The following is a 27,664-nucleotide window of genomic DNA, read 5'->3' as shown; positions in this document are numbered from 1 at the left end:
TCGTTGTAGCTTACTGTACTGTATTGTACAGTACAGTGAGTCTGTGAACTTAAATTATTGGGAAAAATTTTTACTAAATTTTTTTACTTTTGCAATATCTAGTGAGTTCTAAGATTTTATCCGTAGATGAAAGAGAGAAATATCTATAGTTTTATGTCCTTTTTTACTTTACATCATACTATACCTCATGCGATAAATAAGATCTAATGAAAATAGTGGTGTGCATTAAAAAAATTTTAATTTATTGCGTCAAAATTTAATGTTCAAGAATTTATGAACAGTCGCTTTAAATAGCATATTAACACATATGCAGAAAAATTATATAAACTGTATAGTAGTAGAATATTAAAAAGAAATGTACAGTAACATAATTGTAGACTATAGCAATACAAGGAGTTATTTATTCCTTGTGCCATATGCTGCACAGAGTGCATAGCATATTCAGAAAGAAGTATAGTACTGTATATCAAACAGATTCTAAAGCATACTGTACAATTTACATATGCGATTGCTACTTACTGTACAGAATAATATTAAAACACTTTACTCATGAAATAATACAGCTTATAACTTGTAACGATTCTCATTAGAGTTTCGTGTCACAATCTATAGTTTGTATATGACATATATATATACCGTTACATTTTAAGTAAAATTATTACGGATAGACGGACTATTTGAGCGCTATTTAGAATTAATAACTTAGTATAATTATAGTATATAAGAAAATTTACAGAGGATTTTCAGTGTTCGTTGCACTGTAAGATAAAAGAAGATACTCTGAATATTCTATACAAATACAATTCTAAATTTATAATTCCAACCATGGATGAGCTTCAATAGATTTTTTGCTATGATCACCATAATCATATAATAATTCTTCACCTATTCCAATATCCCTATACGCTATCAATACAAGGTGAGGGTTACCGTTTATAGGTATGAGCCTGCTGATAGAATTATAGTTCTTCCTGCTGTGGTTAACAAGGCGCCCTAGTCGATCAGTTTCTTTCGTTGCGTCGACACTAGAGAAATTTACCGTAATGATTAATATACGTACGTTTTCGAATGTTTCTATTGTAAACTTACACAAAATAGTATTATCTCAGAAATAGCATATTTATTAATTAGTTAGGTAGCTTTCGTTTCTTACCAAAAATCAGAACCTTTATATGAGAAAAAGTACATATAATTTCCAATGTTTGGATCTTTACCATAGCTAACTTCGCGTTGTAAAGCTTCTTTTCGAGAGATTAATTCTCCTGCATACTCACATAGGAAATCACCTTTCTTGAAGGGTTTTGTCGTTACAATACCCCTACCTTTGCCTTCAGTATAAATCATCTATATATTGTAAACGTGATTTGATCTATTATTACTAAATTTGAAATAATTTAAATAGAAAATTTGTCGCATCGTGCGACTAGATGACGCCTGCATCGATGAAACGCTACTTTTAAATTGCTTTAAGTATGTAATCAATTTAATGTACCTGTATTCCATCTTCTTTATTAGTGAGAATGTATTGTATCATGAAAGCTTCTTCTGCGTTCTTTAAATCCGATTTGCATTTTCTTGTACTACGTCGTACAGGAAATAAATCTGTGATTTTTGTTTGTAGTGGTGGAACTGATGGGTGACTTCTGCAAAATTGACAATAACAGTGTCTTTAAATTCATTTTGAAAGAAGCAGTACGTTATGATTTAAAGATTGCAAGTGCGAAAGGTTTCCTACATAGCTTAATGAAAGTACAGTAAGCTTTTAAAATCTGTTCTTCAAGTACTGTAGGTTTATAGTTTATTTAGTCCTGCTCGTGTCGGTAGCATTCTTTTATATTTGTTTACGTAAATTTTATTAGTATACCTGCCATAAGATACGAGAACCTAGTGTACTGTAATCTATTAAAGAGTACTATGACAAAGAGAGGATTTATTAAAACGATAAGACACGTACATATTGCAAGTATGAAAGATAAATCGATGACAGCGTGAGAACACAATAGTACAGTAGAAGCATAAACAGATTAGAAGATTCTTGTCATTTATGCAGCGTATGATTTAATATCCACGTCGATCGCTCATATACTCGCATAACCGAATTAATAATACAATAATATTTGACTTGATGTGATTAATTATTTTCAGAGTGATATAGCATTGCAAGATCATGTTAGTTAGTTATGATAGGTACAGTACTCTAAATCGCAGATATTATGGCACTGTCGAATAGAGGTAACAATTTCTTGAAATCTAATGTTTTTTACCATTATTCTAAAGGGAGAATTTACGTACGCGCCTTGCTTGAGTGGTATTGACAATATATAGCAGTGGATTACTAATTAATACAGAGAATGTTCTCAATGATCTTATTCTATCTATCAGTATATTGTAGAATAAAAATTTCCATTGAAGAGATAGCACAACGTTATTCAAGAAACTATTTAAAGCTAGTTTAGTGTCAACAGTAAATCTGCAGAGATGCGTATAAAATATCTCGGTACCTTTACAGTGGTGAATGTAGGGAATCAGCTGCTGTATACAACACGTCTAAAGTGCAGAACTGATGCATACTCGTTACTGAAAATCTACTTCCGTATGCGTCACGAACAAATATTGTACCTTTTAAGGGCTTCTCCGTTGGCTTTTAAAGGCAGTTTTTTATTTTCTAAATGAGTATGAGCAATTATAATTGTTACTGCAGATACTTATAAAAATTTCTAAGTTACATAAGCAAAATTGCAGTACAATAACCATCGGTACACTTTTAGAGAATACAAGATCTGCGTAGCCACTATTTACGTTTTGATTTATAGATATCCAGAACTGCAATATAGTAGAATATTAATCAATTACTTAACTACTGTTAGTAACTACCAGCATTAAAGTTACTGCGTCAAGAATTTCGTATTTCTTTAGCATCTTAAATTTGGGATCACTTCAGATGACTGTAACTTCCTAGTACTATGCAAGCGTACTACATTACAGTCTTCGTTTAAAAGAAGACCTTTTAAGTAGTTACTACTCGCGTTATTATGTACTGAAAAGTATACACACACACGGACAAAATTATCCTAACATAATAGATTTAAGCGGTCTGTACATTGACATTGTACACTTCAACACGCGTTTATAATACAAATTAATCGATCGGTGGCTTAACTTCCAGTCGCTTCGCAGACAAACTACCATGGTACTACTTTAAACTTTTAACCACTTTTTGATACAGTATAATGATTTGATACGAAGGCATCAAGCCCGAGCGAGCTACAGTTCTTAGCGATACTGAGATGTGTGCTGTTAACAGTTCATATACCGTGCAAATTGCAATGTAACACAAGTAATAAAAATATCCTAGATTTATACATCGAAAGATCTACGTAGATGCTTCGAAATAATTTAACTGAATAAGCCATAGAACTACAGAAGTATTAGCGCAATGATCGATACTTATGATTAGTAATTGTTACAGCGGATTATTGATTACAATTATAATTATAATAAGATACATCGTCATTAGGAGACTTTCAACCTACCAGATTTAAGTAGTTTTCGACCCATTGTGGATCCTGTTAACTTTGGATAGAATTGATCTAAGTTTCATAATTTCAAAATTTTAAGGTAAGTAGAAGTAGAAAACGGCAGAATAGCTATTATATACGATCCTAATAAAGTTGTGCTACAGCATTACTTTAGTATACTAAAAGCTACCCTAACATGGTTGAAAATTGGTGTAAATCATGATTACGAATACTGTACTGTACTTTTGGTGTTACGGTAAGAAATGTGGGATCGAGTTGATCTGAAAGGTGAAGTCGCTGCAACTATGGCGATTAACAATTATCATTAGTTACGTGTTATTTACAATAATTGCGTACTGTATTCGTAGGTCTTGCTAACCAAGGGTTCAATCTGCAAGTTCTAGCAAATCGAGGCTGTAAGAGTTATTCTGATATGATAGCAGGATCTAGTTTTAGAAGACCAGGTTAAGGTTAATAACACTGTACTTACAGTACGTATACGAAATTTTGAATTCATCTAGGAAAATAGAAGAGACAAGTGATAAGTACGTACATTCAGGTGGACACACGAACGTTTGGAGCACTTTTTTAGCCGTTATGTCAAATCTTGGAACGTTTTCAGAACCGAAGTTATGTGAGCTGCAACCGATAATAACATAACTTTTATATTACTATAAAAATTAAAGAAATTTTTCACACATTCTTTACGTTGCCACCCCCACTCTGGAAATATCGATCGTTGATTGGTTGCATTTGTTACACCAGCAAAACACATTTGTACACTGTATAGTATAGACTGTATAGTACTATACAGTACAGTACAGTATTACAGAGGGATGTACAGTACTGTACAGTACTGTAGACATGCAGACAAAATGAAAGCAATCCTAACACTAATGCTCACTAGTCAGAACTCTGCTATACGCTTTAATGTACAGTACTGTGCTGTATCGAGATTTCTTTTACAGTACAGTACAGTACAGTACTGTACAGTACTACGGAACGGTACTGAATAGTGAATACTGTACAGTACTGTACAGTACAGTATAAAGTACAGCACTGTACTGTACAGTACTGTAGGGTCTCTATTGAGCACTACAGTACAGTACAGTACAGTACAGTACGAAGATTACAGTATTTTAAAATTTTGTACGACGAACTGTACACTGTATACTGTAGCGTGTATGGCTATTTATAGATTTCTGGGCGTGTGGTCAGTAATATGCCCCCAACTCTTAAAATCAAGAGATATGTGAATAATTATCTGTATTTTTCCGCTAAAAACTGTTCCTTGCGGTTTAAAGATAGTGGGGTGGAAGAATTCGTATTCCTCCATGTCAGATTCGCTAGCAATTACGTACAGTAAATTCGTAACCACAGACGAACCAGCTGCAATCATACTCTTACCGTACAGACGGTACAGTAGAGTACAGTCGCACGGTAAAAGATATTTCAAGTGTACAGTATAGTACACACTATTACAATTACTACAGTACCGTATGTAATGCATCACTGGATCAGGTTCCGGTTTAATGTTAAACGATTTGAGTTAGTACAGAAGTAAAAATTCCTCAATAATAGAAATAATCTGTTAATAAATCAGAAAAAGATAATGCCCTGCCGGGCCACTGTCCAGTAAAATGTCCAATTTAAAAAATTTTTCAGTAAATTCTGGAGAATTACTGTTTAAGCTGAAAAGAAAGATTGACGACACTGAATGCTGTACAGTGTACAGTACAGTACAGTACAGTATGGATTTGGTTATTGCACTGTGTCGTAATACTGTACTGTATGCACGACGTGATCCGATGGATTCGATATTACAATTTCTGCATCAATTTGTACAAAAATGATCGCAAATGTATGATTTTAATATATAATAAGAGATCTATCTGTATAGGAAGGTTCATAACGATTAATCGTTTTTAAGCGTTTTACCTATAGTTTTTAGTTTTTACTATTCAAACGCATTGAAGAAATCGGATCCCAATGTACAGTACAGTACTGTGCGCTATACTGTACTGTGTATAGTACTACTGTATTGTATTATGATGTACAGTACAGTACTGTAGAGATCGTGCAAGGAGCATGCTGTACTGTACAGTAGTCTTTGATCTGGTAAAAAGATAAAAGTTTTTTCTTTCTTTTTTTATTATACTGTACAGTGTACAGTAGTGTACTGTTCAGTACAATACCTACTGTATATCAACTGAGTATGACGTCTTTCGAATGGTTGTTAGTCCGCGGTATCGTACTGTAATAATTATAGTAAGTACTGTACCGTATTAGCACAGACAGTACTGTATATTGTATAATTGATACAGTAAAAACAAAACCGTGTCGAAATAAGCAGCTTGCAAATCATTAATGATAATTATAATCAGGATATTGTGTTGTATGTTGTGTGACTTGCTGCCGTTACTGGTGAATGGTGGAATAACAGTTTGACAGTATTAATATAAGAAAGTAATGAGTAATTTTGGACAATTGCTGTACCCTTCAAATACATTGTAAAAGATGCTTTGGTCTTACGGTAACTTAATTAACTAACCAATCATTCTACGTAGTACTGTACGATACCTTGCTTTACTGAGTAATAATTTAGTGAATGGTTTAGAGGGCAGATACTTTACGTATACGAGTAAATTAGACTGAAATCGCCTTATATCCGGCGTTCTAGAAGCCATCAACTCTTATGATTAAGTGGATGAAACTATAAAGTAGAGGATATATCTACTACTGTACGTACTACGATATCTGCCTAACATAAGAGAGAGATTACCATTTCATGTCATCGGACATCCATGGCGATCATACCTCAGTGTAACGAATGGGTTCAGGCAATAATCGACCGATTTGATAAACAGGTAAAGACTGGATTGTGCATTTATTTCGGAATATTTTTATTGATTAATGATACTATCATATTTTATCAGTAATAATTGATGAATTACGGTGTAGAAAGTCATATTTTGCACTGTATGGCATAGTTAAATGAAATGCTATTCAATACAGTTACAGTTACTGGATGATTTAATCAGTTCAATTCTGCTGACTAAGAAAGTTTTGTTATATACGTATATATTATAGATATATATATATATATAACATATACTGTATATCATTACGAATATTCGAAACAGTATCCTATGTTTATCTATTCCTACAATTTTGCCTAATCCTTAAATCTAGCTTATCAAAACAATCCCCAAAAGGTACACTACTACTGTACACTAACCGTTCTTGTTCATGTATGACCGATATTAAGCATTAATTATTATTTTATTATAATCAGACATTCAGGATTTTAACTAACTTAAGCTACCTATGGTTGGGTTTTGCAGAAATAACAGATTAATTAACAGATTAAGATTGGATAATTTACATTATCACAGTTAATTTACTATTACTGCAAGATAATTAGTTTGTTTTTCCCTCATCCGAGGTAAAGTGGTCTTCCCTGTTAGTTTTAGAGGTGATAAACTTACATTTAATTAATTTAAACTTTGATACCGTATGGAACTCTAGATTCACTTTGTGCTTGTATATTTCGGTGTGCATGTTACTATGCATCGTACAACAACAATAATATAATTATTACCTCACAAACTGTGAAGCTTTGAATTGCTTACAGAGTGAATGTGTGATTGGCTGAATTTACTTCATCTAAAAAGATATCGAACATCCACTGACAAAGTAGAGTTGCAGGATTACGAACTTGCTGGCTATTATTATGTTGTAATTACGGTATTATTGTCTACCGTACAGTACAGTGTTTGATAGAATAACATCGTGCTCTGCATGCCGTTTCTGTTATAAAAATTAAATTCGTTTACAAATGTGTACATAAGGGATGTGAGTGTCAATCCTCATTTTTTAGTTACTGTATATGATGTTATAGTTATGAGGTAAATGAGTGAGTGTGTTGCAGTACCTTATGCCGCAAGTGAATGTACAAACTTAGCTTTTAAGAAAAAAAAATTTATTAGTACCCCTTATAGCCTGTACTACTACTACTTTACGATGCTAAAACTCTCACAATATGTAATATTATAATAAATCAGATGATGTCTTTGGAGTGTCGAGAGAATTTTCGCTATACTGTATTACGTTTTTGTAATGCACGTACTTTCTTCTACTTTGTTCAAAGAGCAAAACTACTCAATTTTATGCTTTCGTAAGTGATACACCATTGACGCATGGTCTTGTAATAGTGTCGCCAACTTGCTGCAGTAGATTGGCCTCTAGATACCGCAGTGTTGATAAATAGGTTTTATTGTGAGCAGTTATGCCTAGTTTACGGTTGCACACAAATCGACTAATACTAACAATAAAAATTTTAAGAAAAACTCGAATTCATGTTCAATGTACTTTCACTGACAATGCTCAACTTGGTGTGCAGGATCTGTTTAATATTACGGTTACAAGATTAATTTCAATTACTAGAAATTTAAGTTTTCATTCACTTTGCACTTCTACATTTTGACATTGGGGTGCTGGTGAACTCATTATAAAGTACGATTGAAATACTATGTATAAGTGCATAGGTAAGTAATATTCTGTACGGTGACGCTATTCAAGTGCCGTTTAACGTTGCCAAATCAGATCAGACAATCAGTTTTAGAAGCAAGTTTTTGTCATCATAATTTATCTATTGTAACTACTGGCACGTTGACTCATCCATATTCTAATGTGCGTTTGTACCTTTAACTATAAAGGCATAAAACTATTCTATCATCATTGTCATGTTACTAAATCAACCAAAAATATTCTTTATTTAATTATTTTTTTTTAATCTGTTTCCGAATAGAGTAGCAGAGTTGCTTAAATCTGTGTCGGTAATACGAGTATATTTTTATATCCATACTATTGTTAAGTAACAATAAATGAATTACCCTTACTCATCAATAATAGTGCAGTACATTATTTCTACGTACGTTATTATTTCATTGGGCTTAACTAAAGACCCTATAAGATAGTTAACTTTTATAATCAATTTATTTAAGAGCTATTATTTAGTGTTACACGTTTAGACTTTATTTAATAATGTGCTTTCCTGACACTATGTCGATTGAAGAAATACGCGTATAGCGTACAGTACTGTATAGTGTATAGTAGATATTTACGATTATGAGTAATATGTAATATTGATTCTTAGGTGTTTTATCATTCTCATTTAGTTCATTGTGCATCTCGTTGTCGATGACAAAGTACAGCACAGTACAGTCATCAATGTACTGTACTCGTCTATTACGCTTAACGATTGCATGACTACGCGCTACAGGAATCATTGCGTATGTGTATTAACATTCAGCGGACTACCAATGTCCAGTAGAGTACGTACATCAGTCATTTGAGCATCCGGCACAGGTGAATATCCTTTGTATGATAATATATATCTATCCCACGGGATTGTATAACTATAATAATTTTTATTTATGTAAGTCGTATTAGTTGGGTGAAACCCTAGAGACAAAACAGTACCTCTATCAATCAAATACGCGTATTGCTCGGTCTTGATGTTGTCTAGATCCTAAAATTGACTCATTTTCCCCCGTTACATTATGCAACAAAGGATTACAATACAAACACATCTCAAAGCAAATATTGCAATATCTAATTCACGAACACTAGCTGCGAAGCATTTTGACCAGCATTATCATAAAGAACTTGCTATTCAAGTAATATACGTATATGTTTATTAATTACTGTAGGTCTCTGGTACGTAGTATTTACAAACATATTTATAATAAATACGTATTACAAGACCGATTTGATCAAATTTAGGATATATGTTTCTGTCTTTATTAAGTGCAAAATTGCTATACATACATGTTAGTGTGTCGGTCAATTGCAATGGGTGTTATTCCGAAGCGATAGCTATAATCCATGGTATATTATATCTTAAGAATGCAACGATTCAATTTATGGGTAGTTCACTCAGAAATGGTATAAAATACGTCACTATACATTCAAATTCCGATTTGCTACTTTTCACTAATGCATAGGATCCGTATACAGTGAACGCATACACATTCATATAAAATGTATTGATTTATCTTTCTGAACTAATTTAATGGCTATGATATTTTTTAGTTGCCTTACAACGTTGGTAAGGTGAACAGTCAAGCTAAAATAAGCGCTGAGCAAAATAGGCGATGCTTGCTGACTGTAAGCCGTAATGAACTAAAGCGTGTAATATCAGGTTTAACAACAACCCTACGGAATATATTGCTTAATAGCGAGATAGTGGTAAGTCTATTAAATCCTAAAATCGCATATTTTACGTGTTATACACGTATTTAAATCGGTTACTGATGCCTTATAGAATATCATTATAATACTATTACGCTATGATTCTGCGTTGGAATCAAGTCCTGTTAAGTTATAATATAACTAGATTGCAGATTACGAAAACATAAATATTGTATAGTAGCTGATGCATCATAGAGTGTTTTGAGCATAAATGAACCGAATATTTATAAAAATTTATAAGAATTTACAAATAGTTAATTTTCTCTAAATGTTACTAATTTAAAGAAAGAGAATCCTAACAGTAACATTGACTTAGAAGATATTAATGAATCTAAATCGATAACTCTCAATACATTGGAAGAATGCTTCAAAGTGGTGAGAAGACTGTCGAACTTAAATAAAATTTATTTTAGATACAGTAAGATAGTCTAAGTTATGAAAAATGCTCTACGATAAATATAATAATCGGCTTAGTATATACAGTTGTGCTATAAATTGCTGGATTTCTTAAATGAATTTCTGACATAAAATAGAATCAAGATTCAACTCTTGACAGGGAACTTATCGAAGCATTATTACAAACTCTTGCTCAGGTACTTGTTGTTACAGGTTTATTGAGACATCAAGCAGTGTTTTACAAGTAACTGGTCAATAATTTAATCTCTTATTACTTCGAAAGTTCAAGTGGATATTGATATCTGAGCCTTCATACTTATTTGCCAATACTATTTAAAATTACATAGATTACGGCGAGATCGCGAGATTCCAAGCCAAGTTCCCGCGAGGCTGCAGGTCGCATTATTTTACAAATAAGCAACAAATATTGGACAACGGTTTTTAAACACGTTTCTTCCAGGTATGATATTGTTGTAGTGTTTCGTTCCATATGCTTTAATTTAGTTAATTTCGCATTAATGTCTTATCGATCGTTTTTTAGTATCCAATGGCTATCACGAGGAACAGACGATCATGCAGACACTTGTGGAATCGAATTAACACAATATTTATCTCTTTCGATTACTAGAATAATTTTACTTTTTAAAGGTTTGATTTTTACCGACTGCCATAGCTTTATTGTTTATCATACAAGGTAGCTTGTTAGTATAAATTTTAGGTCTGCAATATATGTTTATTGTAGAGTCTCGCTGTTTTATGTCATTGAAAAGAACTCCACAGCAAGTGTTATCGGACTCCATTAGTAAGGTACTGAAAGTCATTTGGTTGTTTACTGCACGGTCTATCAAAAAATTATTTGTAATGAAGGACTAGTAGTTTTATTAGATGTCTAAGTAAATTCATATTCGCTTGTAAAGGTCATGTAAACTATGCATCTCTGCTGAAGTGCTATAAACCATTACTCGTTTTGGTATCATCTGAAACATACTATTTTACAAGTGAGGATACTAAATCACTTAATTAATTTAGGGCGTCTGGAATTGGCTGAGAAATAATCCGAAAGAATTTTCACAGTTGTACCGAGATAGAAATCCGGAACTTGCAGGTACAATAACATTTATGATTATCAAAATATAGAGAATGAATTTTTTTCGAATAAATCTACTCTATCTTGTAGATGTATCTTTAGTTCTATTTGATAAAATGGAGGAATATGCTGACAGTATAAAGAAAAAAATAGTTGTTTGGCCGCTACAGACCTTACTCTTGGCACTTGCCCCTGTATGTACAGTATACAGTATGATGCAAACTGTTATAGTAATCTACCTATCAGTAAGCTTTTCCGAATTGAAAAGGCTCAGTATGTATTTCACATTGTAGAGAATCTTTATATCTCAATCGTTAATATTACTTCTTCTTCAAATTGATTTAGGACGCCGTAATAGAAAATACAAAATTGAAAGCTAGTAGAAAATACGTACGTGGATTTAAATACAAATCATGAAAGTGTTGTAGTTCATGTTGTTCAAGGAATGAATGAAATTATCATTTTATTCTTGTACAAATATACCCACATTTCCAATTGAGTAGTTTTTATTATTTGACTATATAGGTCTCATTTTTCTCAAACTTACAGAAGTCCTTGGCTGGAAACAAACAGTTAGCGGAAGGGGCAGCTATTGCTTGTGCTGATTTGTGTAAAATTGTAAATTATTTAGATGCTGATGTCAAAGCTAATATAATTCTTGCTGCTGCAAAGATTATCACTGATCTAAAGGTTTTTCTCTGTCATTTATTTTAATTTGCACTACATTTCATGATATAGCTGACAGCGACACACTCAATTACAAATAATTATTAATTTTATTCCTTTAGCAAATGTTTCTTAATCCACAAAAACCCTTTGGACGAATTATTGGAAGTAGTACTGGAAGTGCAAGTACTCTGGAAATACAAATTATTAGCGATGTCTTTTTGGCTAGTTTCCGCACAAAGAGCTTGAGTATACAATATATTGAGCAATGTTTGCTGCCAACAGCGCCTACAAACTTGCATTTGGCAATTGTCAGGGGTCTCAAGGCTATTGTTACGGAAGTATGATTGATATTTCCAATACAGTGTTATAACGTTACGTACAGCATTTGTTTTTCTTTAGTAATTTAAGGCGGAACGGAAGATTCAATATACATTTTATTCGGTAAAAATTGTTTGCCATTTTAAATTCATACGTACATCATTTAGAATTCCATGGCTTGGTGGCCTCCTGCTTCTTCTCTCTATGTACTTGCTTCAGATTTAAGAATAGTATTTAGGGTAAGAGACTTTGTGTTACTTATGCAAATAATGGGTTAATTTAGGGGTGCTATAATGTGGCATCGATATGATGTATTCTAATAATTTAAAAATAATTAGGAAGCGTTGACTAGAATGCTTCAAACGGAAAGGCGTAAACAGGTATAGTGAATTATTATCATCTAATATATAATATATAATTTTTTGGAAGTTGAGCTAGATATCTACTATTTACTATCAGAGGGATATAACTGAATATATTGTAGAAGTATGAAATAATTTCATGTAAAAAATTTGAAATCCCTGTGTTTAAAAGTGTAAGGTTGCATTAATATAGCTAAAATTCGTTACAGACTTTTAGCAAGAATAAGGATAAGAAACAAAAGATCGAAGAATCTAACCGAGATAGAGACTTAGTTTTATCGCTAATATTACTATTTGACGATGATCCTGCATTGGCATTAAATGTAAGTATACGGTTAGAATAGTTGATTTCTCTGATTGCAACCTTTAATATTGGTATTTGTGTTCGTATATGTACTCGCTGAAGAATTCTAAGAAAAGTGAGGATTACTATCAGGAACTCCAAGAATTAATTCGTGGTCTACTTTTGATAATTACTTCGATTGACTTGTTGGAATTATCTCAATCTGCTTTCCAAGTATTTTCTATTTTACTAGATCTAATCTGTAATTAGCTAAATAATGATTGTCGAAACTTTTTAATAGACCTTGCGACACTTTCATCAGTTGGAAAATGTATTGTACTTAGATACAGCAAACTGGACATCTACTTTATGGAATTTCAAGTAAAATCCCGTTTGATTGCTTCAAATTCAGGCGACGATTTTACGATTACAGTGCTAACTCAATTTTATTTCTATCAGCTCGTTAGTTGTTTTAACACTGTCAGGAAAATTGGTTGAGAGAGTACTGGAATGTGATGTTTTACAGCTAGCTATGTGGTTAAGAGAAATTCTTACTTTTCGTGGTCGTTTATTGGGAAAATATAAGGTTGTTTTAGTCTGTTCACAACTTTCAAAATACGAAACAATTTAACGCTTTTTGCCATAGAATTACCAAACCTCATCTTAGGCTAAATTTCTTTAGCTTATGTAAATTTATCATTTCTCAATATGATCTTTAGGATGACAGAATGATTGTTAAGTCGTCGATGTTTACAGTTACGCTACAGAAGTTGGAGGTTTGCTGTGTCAATTTACAATATAGTATCTAGATATAGATAAGCCTATTATTGATTCTATTTACGTAATTTTTTTGTAGACTGCACTACTGTCATGCCTATGGAATTCCAATATTGAGACTGTACTTACTGCTTTATCCTGCCTTCGATATTTGCATAAAGAAGCAGAATATCAACTGTCAACGTTGGATGATAGTAATCAATTGCCGCTTTGCTTTGTAAATTATCAAGAATTAGCTAGCTTAGCTGATGAGCTAATAACAGGTTGGATAGATTTATTAACGAAGATATTGTATAAAAACGGTATTTCTGTTATTTACTTTGATCATTGTTTGCATAATGTTGTTGACATTAAAGTAGTAAAATAATGAAGACGTGTAGTAATATATTGTATCGTAACTGTATGTCGATAAATATATACTGCGTAGGGTTAAGCATGATCAGTTAATGACATATTCATCATCGGAATATTCTTTGCATATGCTATATTATTGGTTTGTGAATAATCACGATTTGTTTTAGTCTTAATCAGATATGAGATTTACTGCATTATTGATATGTTGACGTTCTATATCTTGTATGATGTATCAATTATACTGATTTCTTGTCCGAATTTAACAAGTATATGTGTTAACTGTAAAAAGTATACGGTACAATGGTAGACATTGTTTGTAATGATTGCATACCAGACTAACTGTAACTGGTAATATTAATAAATGGTCGAATGTATTGAAGCACGTATGGTGTTAGATTTGGTATAATCATGTAGTGTTCCTTTTATCAATAAATTTCACCTTATATATTAAAGGACGAGCTGCCATTCAAAAACGAATAGGTGCCATTCTGATCAAAGTTGAGGATCATACTGAGGGAAACTTTCAGGTTAGTAGATTGTGACTATTGTAGTTATATAAAACTTGGCTATTAAGATGACAGTATTTGATATTAGATCAACACCTTTGTTGATAATATATATAATGAAAGTTAAGGAAGCGATTTCTGAAGATGCAAGCGTACTTATACTGGAAATATATATATTTAGGCATGGAAAGAAGCTCTTAAATGCTGGCAAAAGTCAACTAATCATCTTTTAAGACAACTAAAAGAAGAGTCGGGACTGTACGATTTTCTTGCTATGAAAAGAAGGTCAGGTAGTTCTTATGCTCCTACTCAGGTAATTACACAGTATTTTTCCTTTTAAGTACAATTTTTGTTATTTCTTTTAACAATTTATTGATTTATCATAACTCGTTCGTAATTTATACAGGATGACTTTAACGAGTGGGCTAATGTGACAGGTTTCTTGTGTTCTTTTGGGGGTATTGTTGTTAGTAACGCTAATCAGATTCTGTTAAGGTATTTTGTTTATCCGTAAAATGTTATATTAGTTAATATGTTCCTACAGTAAGTTTGGTTATGATTGAAAATAGATCTGGAAATAAACAGAAAGAACGCGAAAGGGATAGTTTAGCTTATGCTAGAAAGTATGCATTATATCCTCAGCATATTTATTTTCAATGATATATCACATAACAATTACAATAGGCTTTAATTAAATTAAAATTAAAAATTTTTGAGTTAACGTTCGATTTTAATATTTCACAGATTCATAATTGCGTTGCTAAACTTACTTGATTGCAACAACGATCAGTTTGGAGCGCAGGTTTAGCTCTAATGCAGAAACTTTTATTAAATGTAGGTGTTTCTGAGATGAATTAGACTACTAATTTATACTGATCTTAAAATAGATTCGCGGTACTTTGAAAGAAATTATCGGACAAAATATGAGTCCACTATTGCATCCAATCCTATTCGAACAAATAGAAGAATTACTTTCTACATTTTTTCCGCAAAATAAGCAGGTTATTATTATATTATTAAGTTATATCGCGATATGTAAAAGAAATATCTAATTTGCATACTTGATGATTTTTATACGATCCTAGGCGATTATTTTAGAGTCGAATACATTATTTGCTGATCAGGTAATGACCATGTTGTTTAAAGGACGGTTCATTATACGTTTACGTAAAATTTCACGGTATTACCCGTTATTTGTAACTATATGCCAGATAATATCGATTATCCGAGGAATATTAAATAAAGGATCCGACGAGCAGCTTTATAGCTACTTAAGAAATATAAATATTGAAACTATTATGTTATATTTAATCAGGTGAAACCCGATCGTAACTTTTGAATATTGTTATGCTTATCTAGACATCGAAAAAATTACAATGACTCATATTATTTGACTTATAGGTATATAAGAAATTTGCCGATGACAGCCCATACAGTTCCTATTAAAAAGAGGCTTTGCCAACTCGTGCAAAACGTTATGAAAAGAAAGGACGCCTTAACATTTACACAACAAATAAAATTTCGTAATAAATTAGTTAGTTACCTAACGGAGTGGGTTATGAATGTATCTGGATCATCCTCAGATGTTTCAAGTGAAATTAAAGGAATGCTAAGGTATTTCTACGCCATTTTTTTTGTATGAACCTAATCAGATTGCATCTCTTATTTTCATATGGCTTATTGGCAAAGAAATCGTACTGCATGTTAGGATTACCGGCATTGTGCTGATCTCAGTTTTGTGATTCTATGCGCATATCATGCAGAGATTTAGATTTAGCCTGCATGCAGGCGATAGCAGTCCTTCTGGCAGATTTACCCTTACAACCGGATGAAACTGAACCAAATACTAATGACACAAAAATAAAAATTTATCTAAAGTATGATAAAATATATAATATTAGAATTATTGTCGCTTTACTAAATATTAAACTGACTGATACGTGTAAATTTAATTTTTCCTTAGATATTTCACCTTATTTATGAACCTTTTAAATGAGTGTAGCTTGCTACACCAAGGGTCTCCTAGGAAGCAAGAACGCCTCTTATCCGATTATTATTTGCTATTACATGATTGCACTGTAGCTGCAATGTCGAATTTATTGCAAGCTAATATCGATTATGGCCTCACGTTATCGTTAGGTTGATGGATATAATTGGAATAAAATTACTGTTACTGTTAAGAAATATTTACTTTTGATCATTTATTTGTAGGGCTCGGCTATCATTCTGACTTGCAAACAAGAACAATTTTTACCGAAATACTTACAAAAATATTGCGAGAGGTCTATTACCTACGCTGCCAGCGAGATTGTATTATATTTTATTTGCATAATTTTTTAAATAAGTTAGCCTTTATATTGAGTATTATTCCTGAAGAATTTATTGAAATTTTAAATTGTATAGGGCACTGAATTTGATACCCTAGCGGAAACCGCATCGAGTGATAGATTTGAAAAGTTCATAAATCTTTTTATGACCACCCTGAAAGATTCCAAGTTACCTCTTGTTCTCGCTCTGATAAATGGGGTTTCACATTCGCAACTCGTTAGTTTCGATAAAGTTTATAAGAAATAAATACTCAATTACGTTGGTGGTCATCTGTAGTAAACAGAAATGTAATTTATACTTAGGATGAACTATGTCAAGCTTTGATTCCTTTGTCAGAAGCAAAAAGTGAACTAGATACCCTTCTTTTGAATGTGTTTGGCAGAGAGGTAACAGCGTTTAAAATCTCTAAATTGATATGGCTTAATGCATGTAGCAAAATGTGAATAAGGGTGTCATTAATTCTAGGTTACTTCTTCTGATGACGTAAACACTTTGTTTCGTGGTAATACTGTTGCTAGTAAGATGATGACTTTTTGCTGCAATACGTTTGGTAAAGAATACTTGGTCAGTATCATAGACAAAGTCCTAGATTATATTTGCAGCAGCGATAGAGTCGATCATTCATACGAAGTGGATCCAACTCGGTTAGTCATTGATGCAAGATGATAAGTTTAATAATACAAAAATTGTGATTTAGGGATTATTAATAGCATCCGCAAGCGAAATATGCTGTACCGCTCTTTAGTAATCATCGCTTACTTCAAGAGATTAATTCAATGAATTAATATAAATTTCATTAACATTTTAGGATTAACGGCGAAGAAAATGTTGAAACTAACAGCGTCAACTTAATCAATTTAGCTAAGAATGTTCTAAATATTATTCTAAGCTCAGCGCATATGTAAGTATTTAATCGTACTTTCAAGTATATGGAAATACTTTGGAACGTAAAGGTTACTAATAGATATACCTAATTTCACTGACTGTAAACGAATAAAAATTATGTTTACACTATAGGCTGCCTAGTCAACTCAAGAGTGCATGTCATTGTCTATATGAGGTCAGTGCTATATTCTCTAGAAACTTGATGGAAATAACATTGCAAACAACGATAAATAGTGTTATTTAAGACTGTTAAAGAATTAGTAATTTATCAATTTTTCAATTTTGGACTGTAGGTAGCTGAATCGCGCTTTCCTCAGAGTGGTCTTAGTGCCGTTAGTAATGCAATTTTCTTACGATTCCTAAATCCAGCTATTGGTAAGCAAAAGTTACAGCATCAGGCAGCGATGCGTTATATGCGATTTCTGTCAGCATAGGTGTTATATTTAACATATATATTAGTAGTAAGTTTTATTTCCATCTTAGTTTCTCCGTTAAGCATTGGTTCTAAGAAAAGGGAAATATCATTAAAGTCTGTCAGAGGATTAAAGCTCGCATCCAAGGTTAGCAATAGATGTAGCTATAAAAATGCTACGCTGTAGTCAAGCCCTCTTAGTAAATTTGCTGGACGTCAAATCCAATATGATATTCTAATTGTTTCGAATTATTTACATTTAATTTATTTTTGATGCATACGATGTTAAGATATTACAAAATTGTGCAAATCAAGTCTTATTCGCGAAAGAACACCATATGTTACCTTTCAATGATTTTCTTACAAATCATTTCAATGCTATTAAGGAGTAAGAAAATAATTTTAGTCTCGATATTATTCTAGTGTTATCAATTTATTGATTAGATATGCATTATATCCAATACCAAATTTCTAGATTTCTTTTAAATATATCATCAGAGAAGGGAAATAAAGTTGGAGACAAAGCGGACTTAGCCTTCGTAAATGATAGTCTGATATATTCTCTTTATTCAATTGTATTTGACAACCAGGAACAAATAACTCAATATTTTGCAGCAAATAGGTATGCCTCCGGTAGTACGCATATGCTATTTCAATACCGGTTTGGCTTAGCGTTAAGGACAATAACCTTTTCTGATTTCTTTGATATAGAGGATCACGGTGTAATAAGTCTCGTGAGCTACTAGATCAATTATCTATTTTATTAGCACAACTTGGTCCTCCAAAGAAACAATTTAAGCAATCTTATGAAATACAGTAAGTTCAGTATAGCCATATAAAGTTTGTATATAGGACATCAAGTGCAACATTTTGGTGTTAATTTTTGACACTTTTTAGACGAACTCAAAGTACCGAAACTGAAAGTGGTTCTTTATTCTACGAATTTATGGCGAAGCATAAACATTATAACGAACAGGAAATGGAAATTATCAAAGATGCTAATTTTTTTTACTTGGTGATTTCCGTTATAGTTATATATATTTAATATCATAGACCTGAAATTGTGTAAATCTAAAATTGAAAACTTTTTTGGATAGGAGGGAAAGTCTCGGAAAAAGTATCCAGTATTTTACTATATTTGCAATAACTTGTGGTAGGGCTTGATTTTTGTTGTAAAGCTGGAATAAATTTAGGTCTTACTTTACTTTTTAACTGTTTGGCTGAAATTCTTATAGCTGCGAACAAATGAATGAAGAATTAGTAATTTATTATATCATGTCATCATTGGCACCTTATATGAATAAGCCGTGGGAACTTGTAATTGATTGCACAAAATTCGGTCCACCGAATCAGTTAAAAGTAATTCTAACCACAGCATATATTGATATAAATTCGTGATAAAATTATTGATTAATATTGACCTGCCATCACATATTGCAATTTTAATTTATCTTTTTTGAAGGGAAATTTCATTTCAAAATGGTTTCATGTCTTTCCTAACCAAGCGACTGATAACTTACAAGCAGTATATATTTATAACTGTAACAAATGGGTTAGAAATTATGTAAAATATCACGAAAGAGTATTTCAAAGAGTTAAGGTACCCTTCCTACTAAACAAGTTCTTTAAATTTTGTATGAATACGAACCTGGTAATTGTAACTTCTCTGCATGTAGGGAAATGAAAAAATAATAGTTATCGATGAATTAACGAAAATATATGAGTACATTGAAGAAAATGAGTTAAAATTGCCTTCAGCTACAACTTCATTGCAAAAAGATAACAAAGTATCGTAATTTTGTTGATATTATGTTTAGATTGTAAATTTTCAATCGAAGGCATTGCGAATTACTACTGTGATGAAAATTTTTTATTTTCTAATTGTATTAGTTATTTAGTAATATTGCTCAAAAGGTTAGAGTTCCAAGTCTTTACTTACCGTCCTTAGCTTTCTTGGTAAGAGCACTGTCGTATATTGGCATGTATTCTTTTTAGCCCTGAGCAGTGTTTGAGTTATTTTTTGTGCTCGTCTTTAAAAATCAATATATTCTTCGACTTCCTGTAATCAGTATTTTTTCTCGATCATATTAATAGATAGGGCCATCTTCATTACAAATACGCAGTGCTGAGAAAGTAAAATTATTAGGTTTTGCAACTACTCTAAATGATGTCTTTCTGGCGTCAGAAATTGAAGAAATATCGCTTCGTAATGAAAATACCTTCACATTAAAATGTACCAATTATGGTTTAAATATGGCCTTTATTAGTGGAGAAGCAGAACAAATAGTTAATGCGATATCACTGATCAAGCATAGATGGCAGTTATCCCAGCCGGTAGGTATTTAATAACGAGATTGTTAACAAGTTATAATATTCTTGCACCTACAATTTTCGAATCATTTCTTATCGGTTGTAGTGAAGCTTATAATATTTACTTCTAAATTAATCATACTTTCCAGAATTCAATTAACGTATATAAAAAAATTACACCAAATGAAGTACCTGGGACCTTACTTAACATGGTAAAGTGAAATTTTATATCGTTTCTATATATTCTTTGTAGCTTGTTCTAGGATTGATGTATTACATTATGGAATATTACAGGCTTTACTAAATCTTGGAAATAACGATTCAAAATTACGTTCCTCAGCGTATAATTTATTATGTGCATTGGCGACCGCCTTTAACTTACCACTAGAAGGGCAACTTCTCGAAACCAGGGGTTTGTCGAATAATGCTACTTTACACAAAAATTTATCAAATTATACTCATTACATTACTGAACATTAAATGTTATGGAAATTTACTAAAATGATGTTATTCGCTCTTTACTATTTTTGTCATATAGGTTTGCGTATTCCTGCAAACAATTTAATCTTTATTGTTAGCATAAGCCAGCATTTAGCTAAGTGCGAACCTTTCCTCACGCTTCAGGTTTGATGTTTATGATCTCAGCGGAAACCGTTCAAACGATCAAACTTTAAATTATTATTTCAATACGTATAAAACTTTCAATAGTTCCTCGAAGAAAGCATTGATAGCTTTGCCAAATCTAAAATTGAGTTGAAGCACTTGTGCTTACAATACATGTCACCCTGGCTTCCCAATCTGGCAAGGTAAGTAGTTTTGTTCTTACGGATTACTAAAGAAGCTTATACAGGATATGACTTTATAAAATTGCTATTCGGTTTCTCACTTAAGGTAGTATGTTTTTTGGTATTTTACTGGATATTTTTGTTTATCGTCAAAGGTTTATAACTACAGGAATAACTGAAAGACAGAAAGTTATTGTTATTATAGAAAAACTGATTGATCTAACAATAAAAGAGAAAGAGGTACTATAATGATTGAATTAATTAGTTAATTATGTGTAACTACACATTTTATAAATGCTACTGCAATGCATGAATTCTAGATGAACTCTTCCGTACAAGCTGCCATCTGGGAAAAAATGGGTCAAGTTAGAGAGCTAATAGATTTAGTTCTTGATTGCTTTATTCAGGTAACAGAAATTTATATAATGCATATCTTAGCGCGTGGTCGCTTAATTATTTTATCAATTCGTTATTCCTATCAGGCTAGCGGTCAAAGAGGCCTAGATTCTCCAAACGCGGAAGTCATGGCTAATGCTACTGTTGCTCTAGCTGCAGCCAATCTAGAAATTGTTTCTAATAAGATTATTGAGCGTATTAGCCAAGTTAGTTTGATATTCTAAGAGATAAAACCGACATAGAACTATAAGTATTAAAGCATAGTGTTTTTTGACAGTATTTAGACAGAACATTTATTTCTCCTGCACCGAGCCTGGATTGCCATATATTATGGGATGATATAGCTACACTAACCAAGTATTTGTTGACGTTATCTTTTAACAATGTATTAAATGGTTAGTGTTTGCTTAACGTATGGAATATTAAATGTTGATCAATTGGATATTTCATAAATGTAAATTGTTTCTAGTAATTCGTAATGCTACAAAAGTGTCATAGCGTGCGAATGTAAGTACTAATAAGTGAAAATCGGTCTGTTTTTATTGATAATTAGTGGTTAGTAATTTTCCACATATTTGCAACGTTATGGTACTCTTGGTCGGCACTGGATCAATATCTGTAAGATCTACGATACATGGTTTTGCTATAAATATTTTACAGTCGTTATGCACCTGTCGAAATTTGACCCTCACTGGTGAGTACTTACTAAAATTTACTAGATTTTAAGTTGTTGATGTGCATACTGTATTATCTATTCTCACATAATGATCATCTGCAACAAACAGATGAAACATTGGAATTACTTCGTCATCGATTAGAAGAATTGTCATCTGCAAGGCACTGTCATCTTTTCGGTATTAGCCTAAGAGTAAGAATTTTTGGTGCTTATGAAACAGAACTAACATAATTATTGACTTTATTAGGGTTATCAAGAGGCAAAGCCGATTCGCTACTTTCTCTAAAACTTTCTAAAACTTCTCAAAAATCTATATCGTCATCATCTTCTTCACAGTCCGAAGAAAGAATGTCACTTAACGCGTTAGAATCAATAACAGATCTTTTGGTTGAGGTCATGAACGCTTGCAATCGCGATTTACCTAACTTGAGCTGGCTTGACACATGGATAACATTGGCATCAAAGTTTGTCGTCTATCATAAATCTTATTCTTGGACGCGTAGAGATTTACTGGGTTTATTTATTTTCCGTAAATTAGGTTTGCATACGACTATAATCCGGCTCTTCAGCCCCGTGCGCTGGTCGTGATAGGATGCCTTGTTAGGAATGTTACTGATGAAACTGTTTTGAGATTAATTAAACTTTTAGTTGATGTACGTATTTCTAGAAGTTACCTATTTTGTTTTACTTTCCGTAATATCCATTCTATAACTATTGACGTACTCGCTAACATCGGATTAGTGGTATTCGTTAGTAATTTGAGCTTATTTCACATCTAAGGTCACGCAGAAATGCAATGATATCATTATAATGGAAGCTACGATGATATCCCTAAAAAAGCTACAGTCCCGCCTTGATAAGGTTATTGCTTCCTAAGTGAAGGACATAGTTTTTATTTTATGTGAATGGCGTGATTATGGCAATTTAATTGTACTGATCCTAACTTAAGCTTACATGCCTTACTGTTACATATTTATAGAACTCGAGACTACACCAGCTATTATTTTGGCTCGCAATTTCAGTACTACAGGTAAGTATGCATTACGAGTTAAGAAATATACATGTGCTGTTAATAATCAATGCCTTACCTTATCGATAATTCGTAGTTAGGGGAATCATCGTTGTATGCCTCAGGATTAGGACTGCTAGAAGAAAGTATTTATGCATTGGATAGCCAGGAGATTTTTACAAATCAGGTGTGTGGCATTTTTAAGCTGTTCCTTCTTATGTGCTTATGATAACTCATTGATGATGATTTTATTTCGAAGGTCCTACATATTCCTGTGTTAAAAATGCGTTTACCGATATTGGAGGAATGCGGACGCTTTGATAACTTTACGAAATGCAATTTCGAAAGTAACTTTCACTTTGCCATGGTTGCAATTCTGCTAAAAGGTACGGCTAATACAAGCCAGTGAATTAACTACTGTGGATCTTGAAGTTAATAAATGATCTGTATTATTTAATAGGACGTCATCATCCGTCTCCTGAAACCTGTGCTCAGAGTATTAGGCTGTTAGATACATTACTCCATCTAATTAATCGTAGCAAAGAATGTGGCAAGTATGATGTAAACGAGGAAAGCACTGCTTACCTTGCAGGTAGACTTCGCTTGACTTGTGATAATTAATGTTCGACACTTTAAAGTTATTATTTGTAATTTATCAGGCATAAATCTGTCTTTATAGCTTTATATCCACTAGTGGATGAAATACCTCAGAAACTTGCTCGCAAATCTCTCGATGCGAGCTCCACTTCGCTCTTTAGCGCTGATAATTCAGGTGGTTTCCTTTGGAATAAATTGCTGGATCCATCGCTGTCAGAAAAGACTAAAGTGTTGTTACTCTGCACTCTTGTTAGTAGGCTGCGATACTATGTATTAATGTATATACGAGTATATATCAGTACAATGCACAATTTTCAGTTAACTTTTTCGTTTTTGGGTATGAAGTATTAAGCTTATTGAATTACTTTGAAATAGGGTATACATTTCCATTATATACATGATGAGCCTAAGCTTAGGATCCTTAGTGAAATTATCGAAGAAGCGTCAAGAGTTATGCCGTTATCTTTTCCTATATTGTTAGTAATCACATTGATAGTCCGTCAAGTATTTAGTTATATTATCAGGGAATAAGTAGATAAAATTTATAAAATATTCATCATCGCTCTGAATTTCTTTATGTAGGGGCCATATCATAGATCAAAAAGTTGGTTCAATTTTAGCTCATAATCGAGATTTATACATATTGGGTTATGTGCAGTCTATTGTACAATTTATGTTAACTACTAAAGCAGACTATCGTAACATTATTAGTAGTGATTACTTGCAAGGTTTGTGTTCCGCGGTATTTTATTTAATGTATTTTAAGTGTGATTTCTTTCATGCCTACATTGTGATAATTCTTACCGATATCTTGCTCATGAAAAATGTTTTTAATAGAAATTGGATTTGACGGATATTTTAAATTCGCCGGTCCTTTTGATCAGGTAGTTCAAGACCTTCATGATTTGTGATTTTATTTTAAGCCTTTAAATTCATGATCGATTGATTATTACTATAGTCAAGTAATTATGGCTATTTTGGTTTTAAGTTAATGATATTATACAAATCTGCATTCGTTCTAGGATGAAGATATCGATAGACAGACAAATTGGTTTCATCTGTTTACAAAACTGTGTCAAGCTTTTCTGCGTACTTACGAAGGTTTAAATGATTTAACTGAAGAGAGAAAACAGGATAATTCATCTACTATGCATAACCCACAGATACGTAGGACTTCCAGTCAAACAATTGTATGATTTAAAAGTCTTTCATGCAGATGTATTTGCAGATCTGCAAATATTTATATGTGCATACGTGTATAATGGTGCCCAGCTGCAAGTATTGACTGTCATTCATCTAATATGTAATTCTTTAAAGTTTGTATACAGTATATACAGTAGCAGATTGTTAAAATCGAAAGTATTATTTTCTAAAAATGTAGCTTATATTGTGATGTTAGCTAGACTTTCTTTCAAGTCGTCCCAGTAAACATCCTAGGGCTACCTTTGCACATTGATATAAAAGCCTTAAGTTGAGGTTACCAAATTGTGTTACCATGAAATAGATATTGTACAATTGATACAAGTTCAGAGCGTATATGCTATTATTTTGTTTTATTTTATAAACCTTACTGTAGTATGTATTTATTTAAGAGCTGTGTCCTAGAGCATGGTCTATATACATACTATGTTTGATGTATGTGTACTACTATGAATGAAAAAATTTAGATATTCTCCTTTTTGGGCTGTTTGAAAATGAGAAAATGCAGCAGAAATTATACTTCATTTTATTATTTGTGAATATTATACAGTAGTTCGTTTGCTTCGGTCATGATACACGGTCTTCTTATATTGTACATATATGGGAGTAAAATTGTGTTTGTGTACTAGTTTTGTTTGGTACGACAACGAACAGCATTCGAATAAATGACACTAAGACCACTTGTAGCGCTGTGAACATTATTGCAAAGTTATCTTAAATGCTGTACACACAAGTACTGTTGATATTGTTCGAATTTATAAGGTCAGACGATTTCAAGTTTAGATCAATTAACCATCGAGCCGACTAGTCCAAAATACATTCTGTCCAATGCCTTGATTAAATGGCCAGTTCAATTAGCTTTCAATGCTCGTTAATGACCTCATCCATGTCATCGAGCTCTGTAGAACACTGATCTACGGTATGGCTTGGCCGCCGGTAAAGCCGTTGCCGTTCATCTGTACAAATACAGTACCTGTCACCCATCGGGTAAAAACTTAACGTTCAGTAACAATCGCATAACAACCTCTCAACGTCCTATATTAAAAACCATGTTACGAATTTAGTGTATTCGTATTGTACTGTGGGAGTAATACAGTAATTTAGACTACAATTTTGATCCTAAAATAGCAACGTGTAACGATTATGTCGGGGCATCATTACAAGAAAACAAGAAACGCTTCCTCATTGGCATAGCTAGGAAAATCGTGGGGATTAAGCCATTGAACAAGCGTTTTCTTGCTTTCTTGTAATGATGCCTCGTCATGAATGTCAGGCCAATGAGCAAACGTTTCCAGTTTCCTTGTAATGTTCCGACATAATAACGATAGTACAGTACGGTATTACTTTTCAAAATTTAATAATATCGATGTTACCGTACAGGTGTTTATAAAGGCATGATACCCGGAGTCAACTTCGAGTCAAGGCGTGGGGATAGGCGAGCTACTCAAAAGTCAGGGACAAGTAATCCAGCATTTGTTACAGTTTTCATCGAATACCCTTCCCATGGCCAATGAAATTAGCTTGTAATGATGCTAAAACATACAGTACACTACATAATAATATATAGCTGTTGTATCATTAGTACTGTACTGTACTGTACATCTACTCTTATCGTCCTATGTAAAATTAGCTTGTAATTTGATGCTAAAACATACACTACATAATAATATATAGCTGTTATATCATTAATTCATTAGTACTGTACATCTACTCTTATCATCCTATGTAGTACTCTCTTGAATACAGTAGTTGTGAACTATTGATTTGCAGCCCTTGTACATAATCAGGGTTAAATTAGATTCAATTCAATGAAATAAACATTTTACACAACGATAGGCGATAAAATAGAACGAGCGAGAGTTCTACTCCCAATACTGTACAGTACAATACTGTACTGTACTGTACTGTATAGTACTGTATGACTTTACAGTGTACAGTGTACAGTACATTATCCACACTGTACAGTACGTACAGTACAGTACAGTACAGTACAGTACAGTACTGTACAGTACAGGATGAGTTTCTTCAAATGGTCTTGATAGAACGCGATACAGTCCATCATACTGTACTCTGTACAGTACGTACTGTACGTACGTACCGGGACTTTCTTTTGGCAAGTCCTTCGCGACATTAGACAGATGGTAGTAAAAGACGCATCTCGGCTTGTGTATACTGTATATAGTCATATACAGTAGAATCACTGCAATGATTTGTAATCCGATGATTGTATTATCAGTCAAGCCTTTACAATATCCTCGTCCTTTAATTTAGGTTAAGTGAACTAAACTGATTATCCCATCCCTTTAATGATTGATTACACTGTATAGTATTCTCTACTTTGTGATAAAGTGTTAAAAAAAGGGGTGAATTAATTGTAAGATAAAAGGTATTGGCTAAACGAGGCGAGCCAAGCTGAGAATACATTTCAAGAAATCCTAGTATCGTATTTAATGAAAACTTACATACGCATTATTGGAGGCTGTATGGCATATCACATTTATTGTTAATTCACAATGAAGAGATTATTTAAAAGTAAGGCAG

General features: G+C 32.7%; 2 protein-coding genes across 2 annotated transcripts; one reads left to right on the top strand and one right to left on the bottom strand.

Annotated features, from left to right (window-relative positions):
* Positions 1–811: 811 nt before the first annotated feature.
* Positions 812–3,558, bottom strand: TRIADDRAFT_59058 (uncharacterized protein; the record flags this gene model as incomplete). The annotated part of the gene is made up of 5 exons (XM_002114956.1): positions 812–1,025; positions 1,154–1,344; positions 1,493–1,643; positions 2,620–2,665; positions 3,534–3,558. 5 exons carry the CDS (start codon positions 3,556–3,558, stop codon positions 812–814), a joined length of 627 nt encoding a protein of 208 aa, XP_002114992.1.
* A 2,764-nt stretch (positions 3,559–6,322) lies between these two features.
* TRIADDRAFT_59057 (uncharacterized protein) lies at positions 6,323–26,637 on the top strand (the record flags this gene model as incomplete). The annotated part of the gene is made up of 68 exons (XM_002115134.1): positions 6,323–6,385; positions 9,615–9,770; positions 10,059–10,148; positions 10,307–10,366; positions 10,517–10,629; positions 10,711–10,817; positions 10,912–10,976; positions 11,199–11,274; positions 11,347–11,450; positions 11,602–11,646; positions 11,806–11,946; positions 12,045–12,263; positions 12,411–12,482; positions 12,582–12,623; positions 12,815–12,928; positions 13,190–13,269; positions 13,348–13,474; positions 13,608–13,664; positions 13,745–13,928; positions 14,473–14,546; positions 14,707–14,838; positions 14,932–15,020; positions 15,095–15,148; positions 15,270–15,327; positions 15,413–15,526; positions 15,611–15,649; positions 15,737–15,840; positions 15,927–16,139; positions 16,289–16,402; positions 16,489–16,664; positions 16,737–16,807; positions 16,929–17,069; positions 17,156–17,239; positions 17,319–17,497; positions 17,662–17,754; positions 17,871–17,913; positions 18,032–18,113; positions 18,222–18,298; positions 18,441–18,538; positions 18,626–18,772; positions 18,862–18,966; positions 19,048–19,165; positions 19,248–19,303; positions 19,386–19,509; positions 19,613–19,750; positions 19,827–19,937; positions 20,041–20,106; positions 20,245–20,484; positions 20,610–20,672; positions 20,755–20,872; positions 20,999–21,084; positions 21,169–21,266; positions 21,401–21,485; positions 21,566–21,652; positions 21,728–21,847; positions 22,302–22,335; positions 22,427–22,509; positions 22,654–22,855; positions 23,297–23,347; positions 23,428–23,513; positions 23,586–23,712; positions 23,787–23,918; positions 24,006–24,172; positions 24,299–24,399; positions 24,506–24,651; positions 24,761–24,807; positions 24,946–25,024; positions 26,504–26,637. The coding sequence occupies 68 exons, from the start codon at positions 6,323–6,325 to the stop codon at positions 26,635–26,637; spliced, it is 7,101 nt and encodes a 2,366-aa protein (XP_002115170.1).
* Positions 26,638–27,664: the final 1,027 nt, after the last annotated feature.

The sequence above is a fragment of the Trichoplax adhaerens genome, genomic scaffold (genome assembly GCF_000150275.1).
Source record: "Trichoplax adhaerens TRIADscaffold_9 genomic scaffold, whole genome shotgun sequence".
Taxonomy (NCBI): Eukaryota; Metazoa; Placozoa; class Uniplacotomia; order Trichoplacea; family Trichoplacidae; genus Trichoplax; species Trichoplax adhaerens.
Note: the sequence above shows the minus strand (reverse complement) of the source record. Positions and strands in the feature narration are given on the sequence as shown.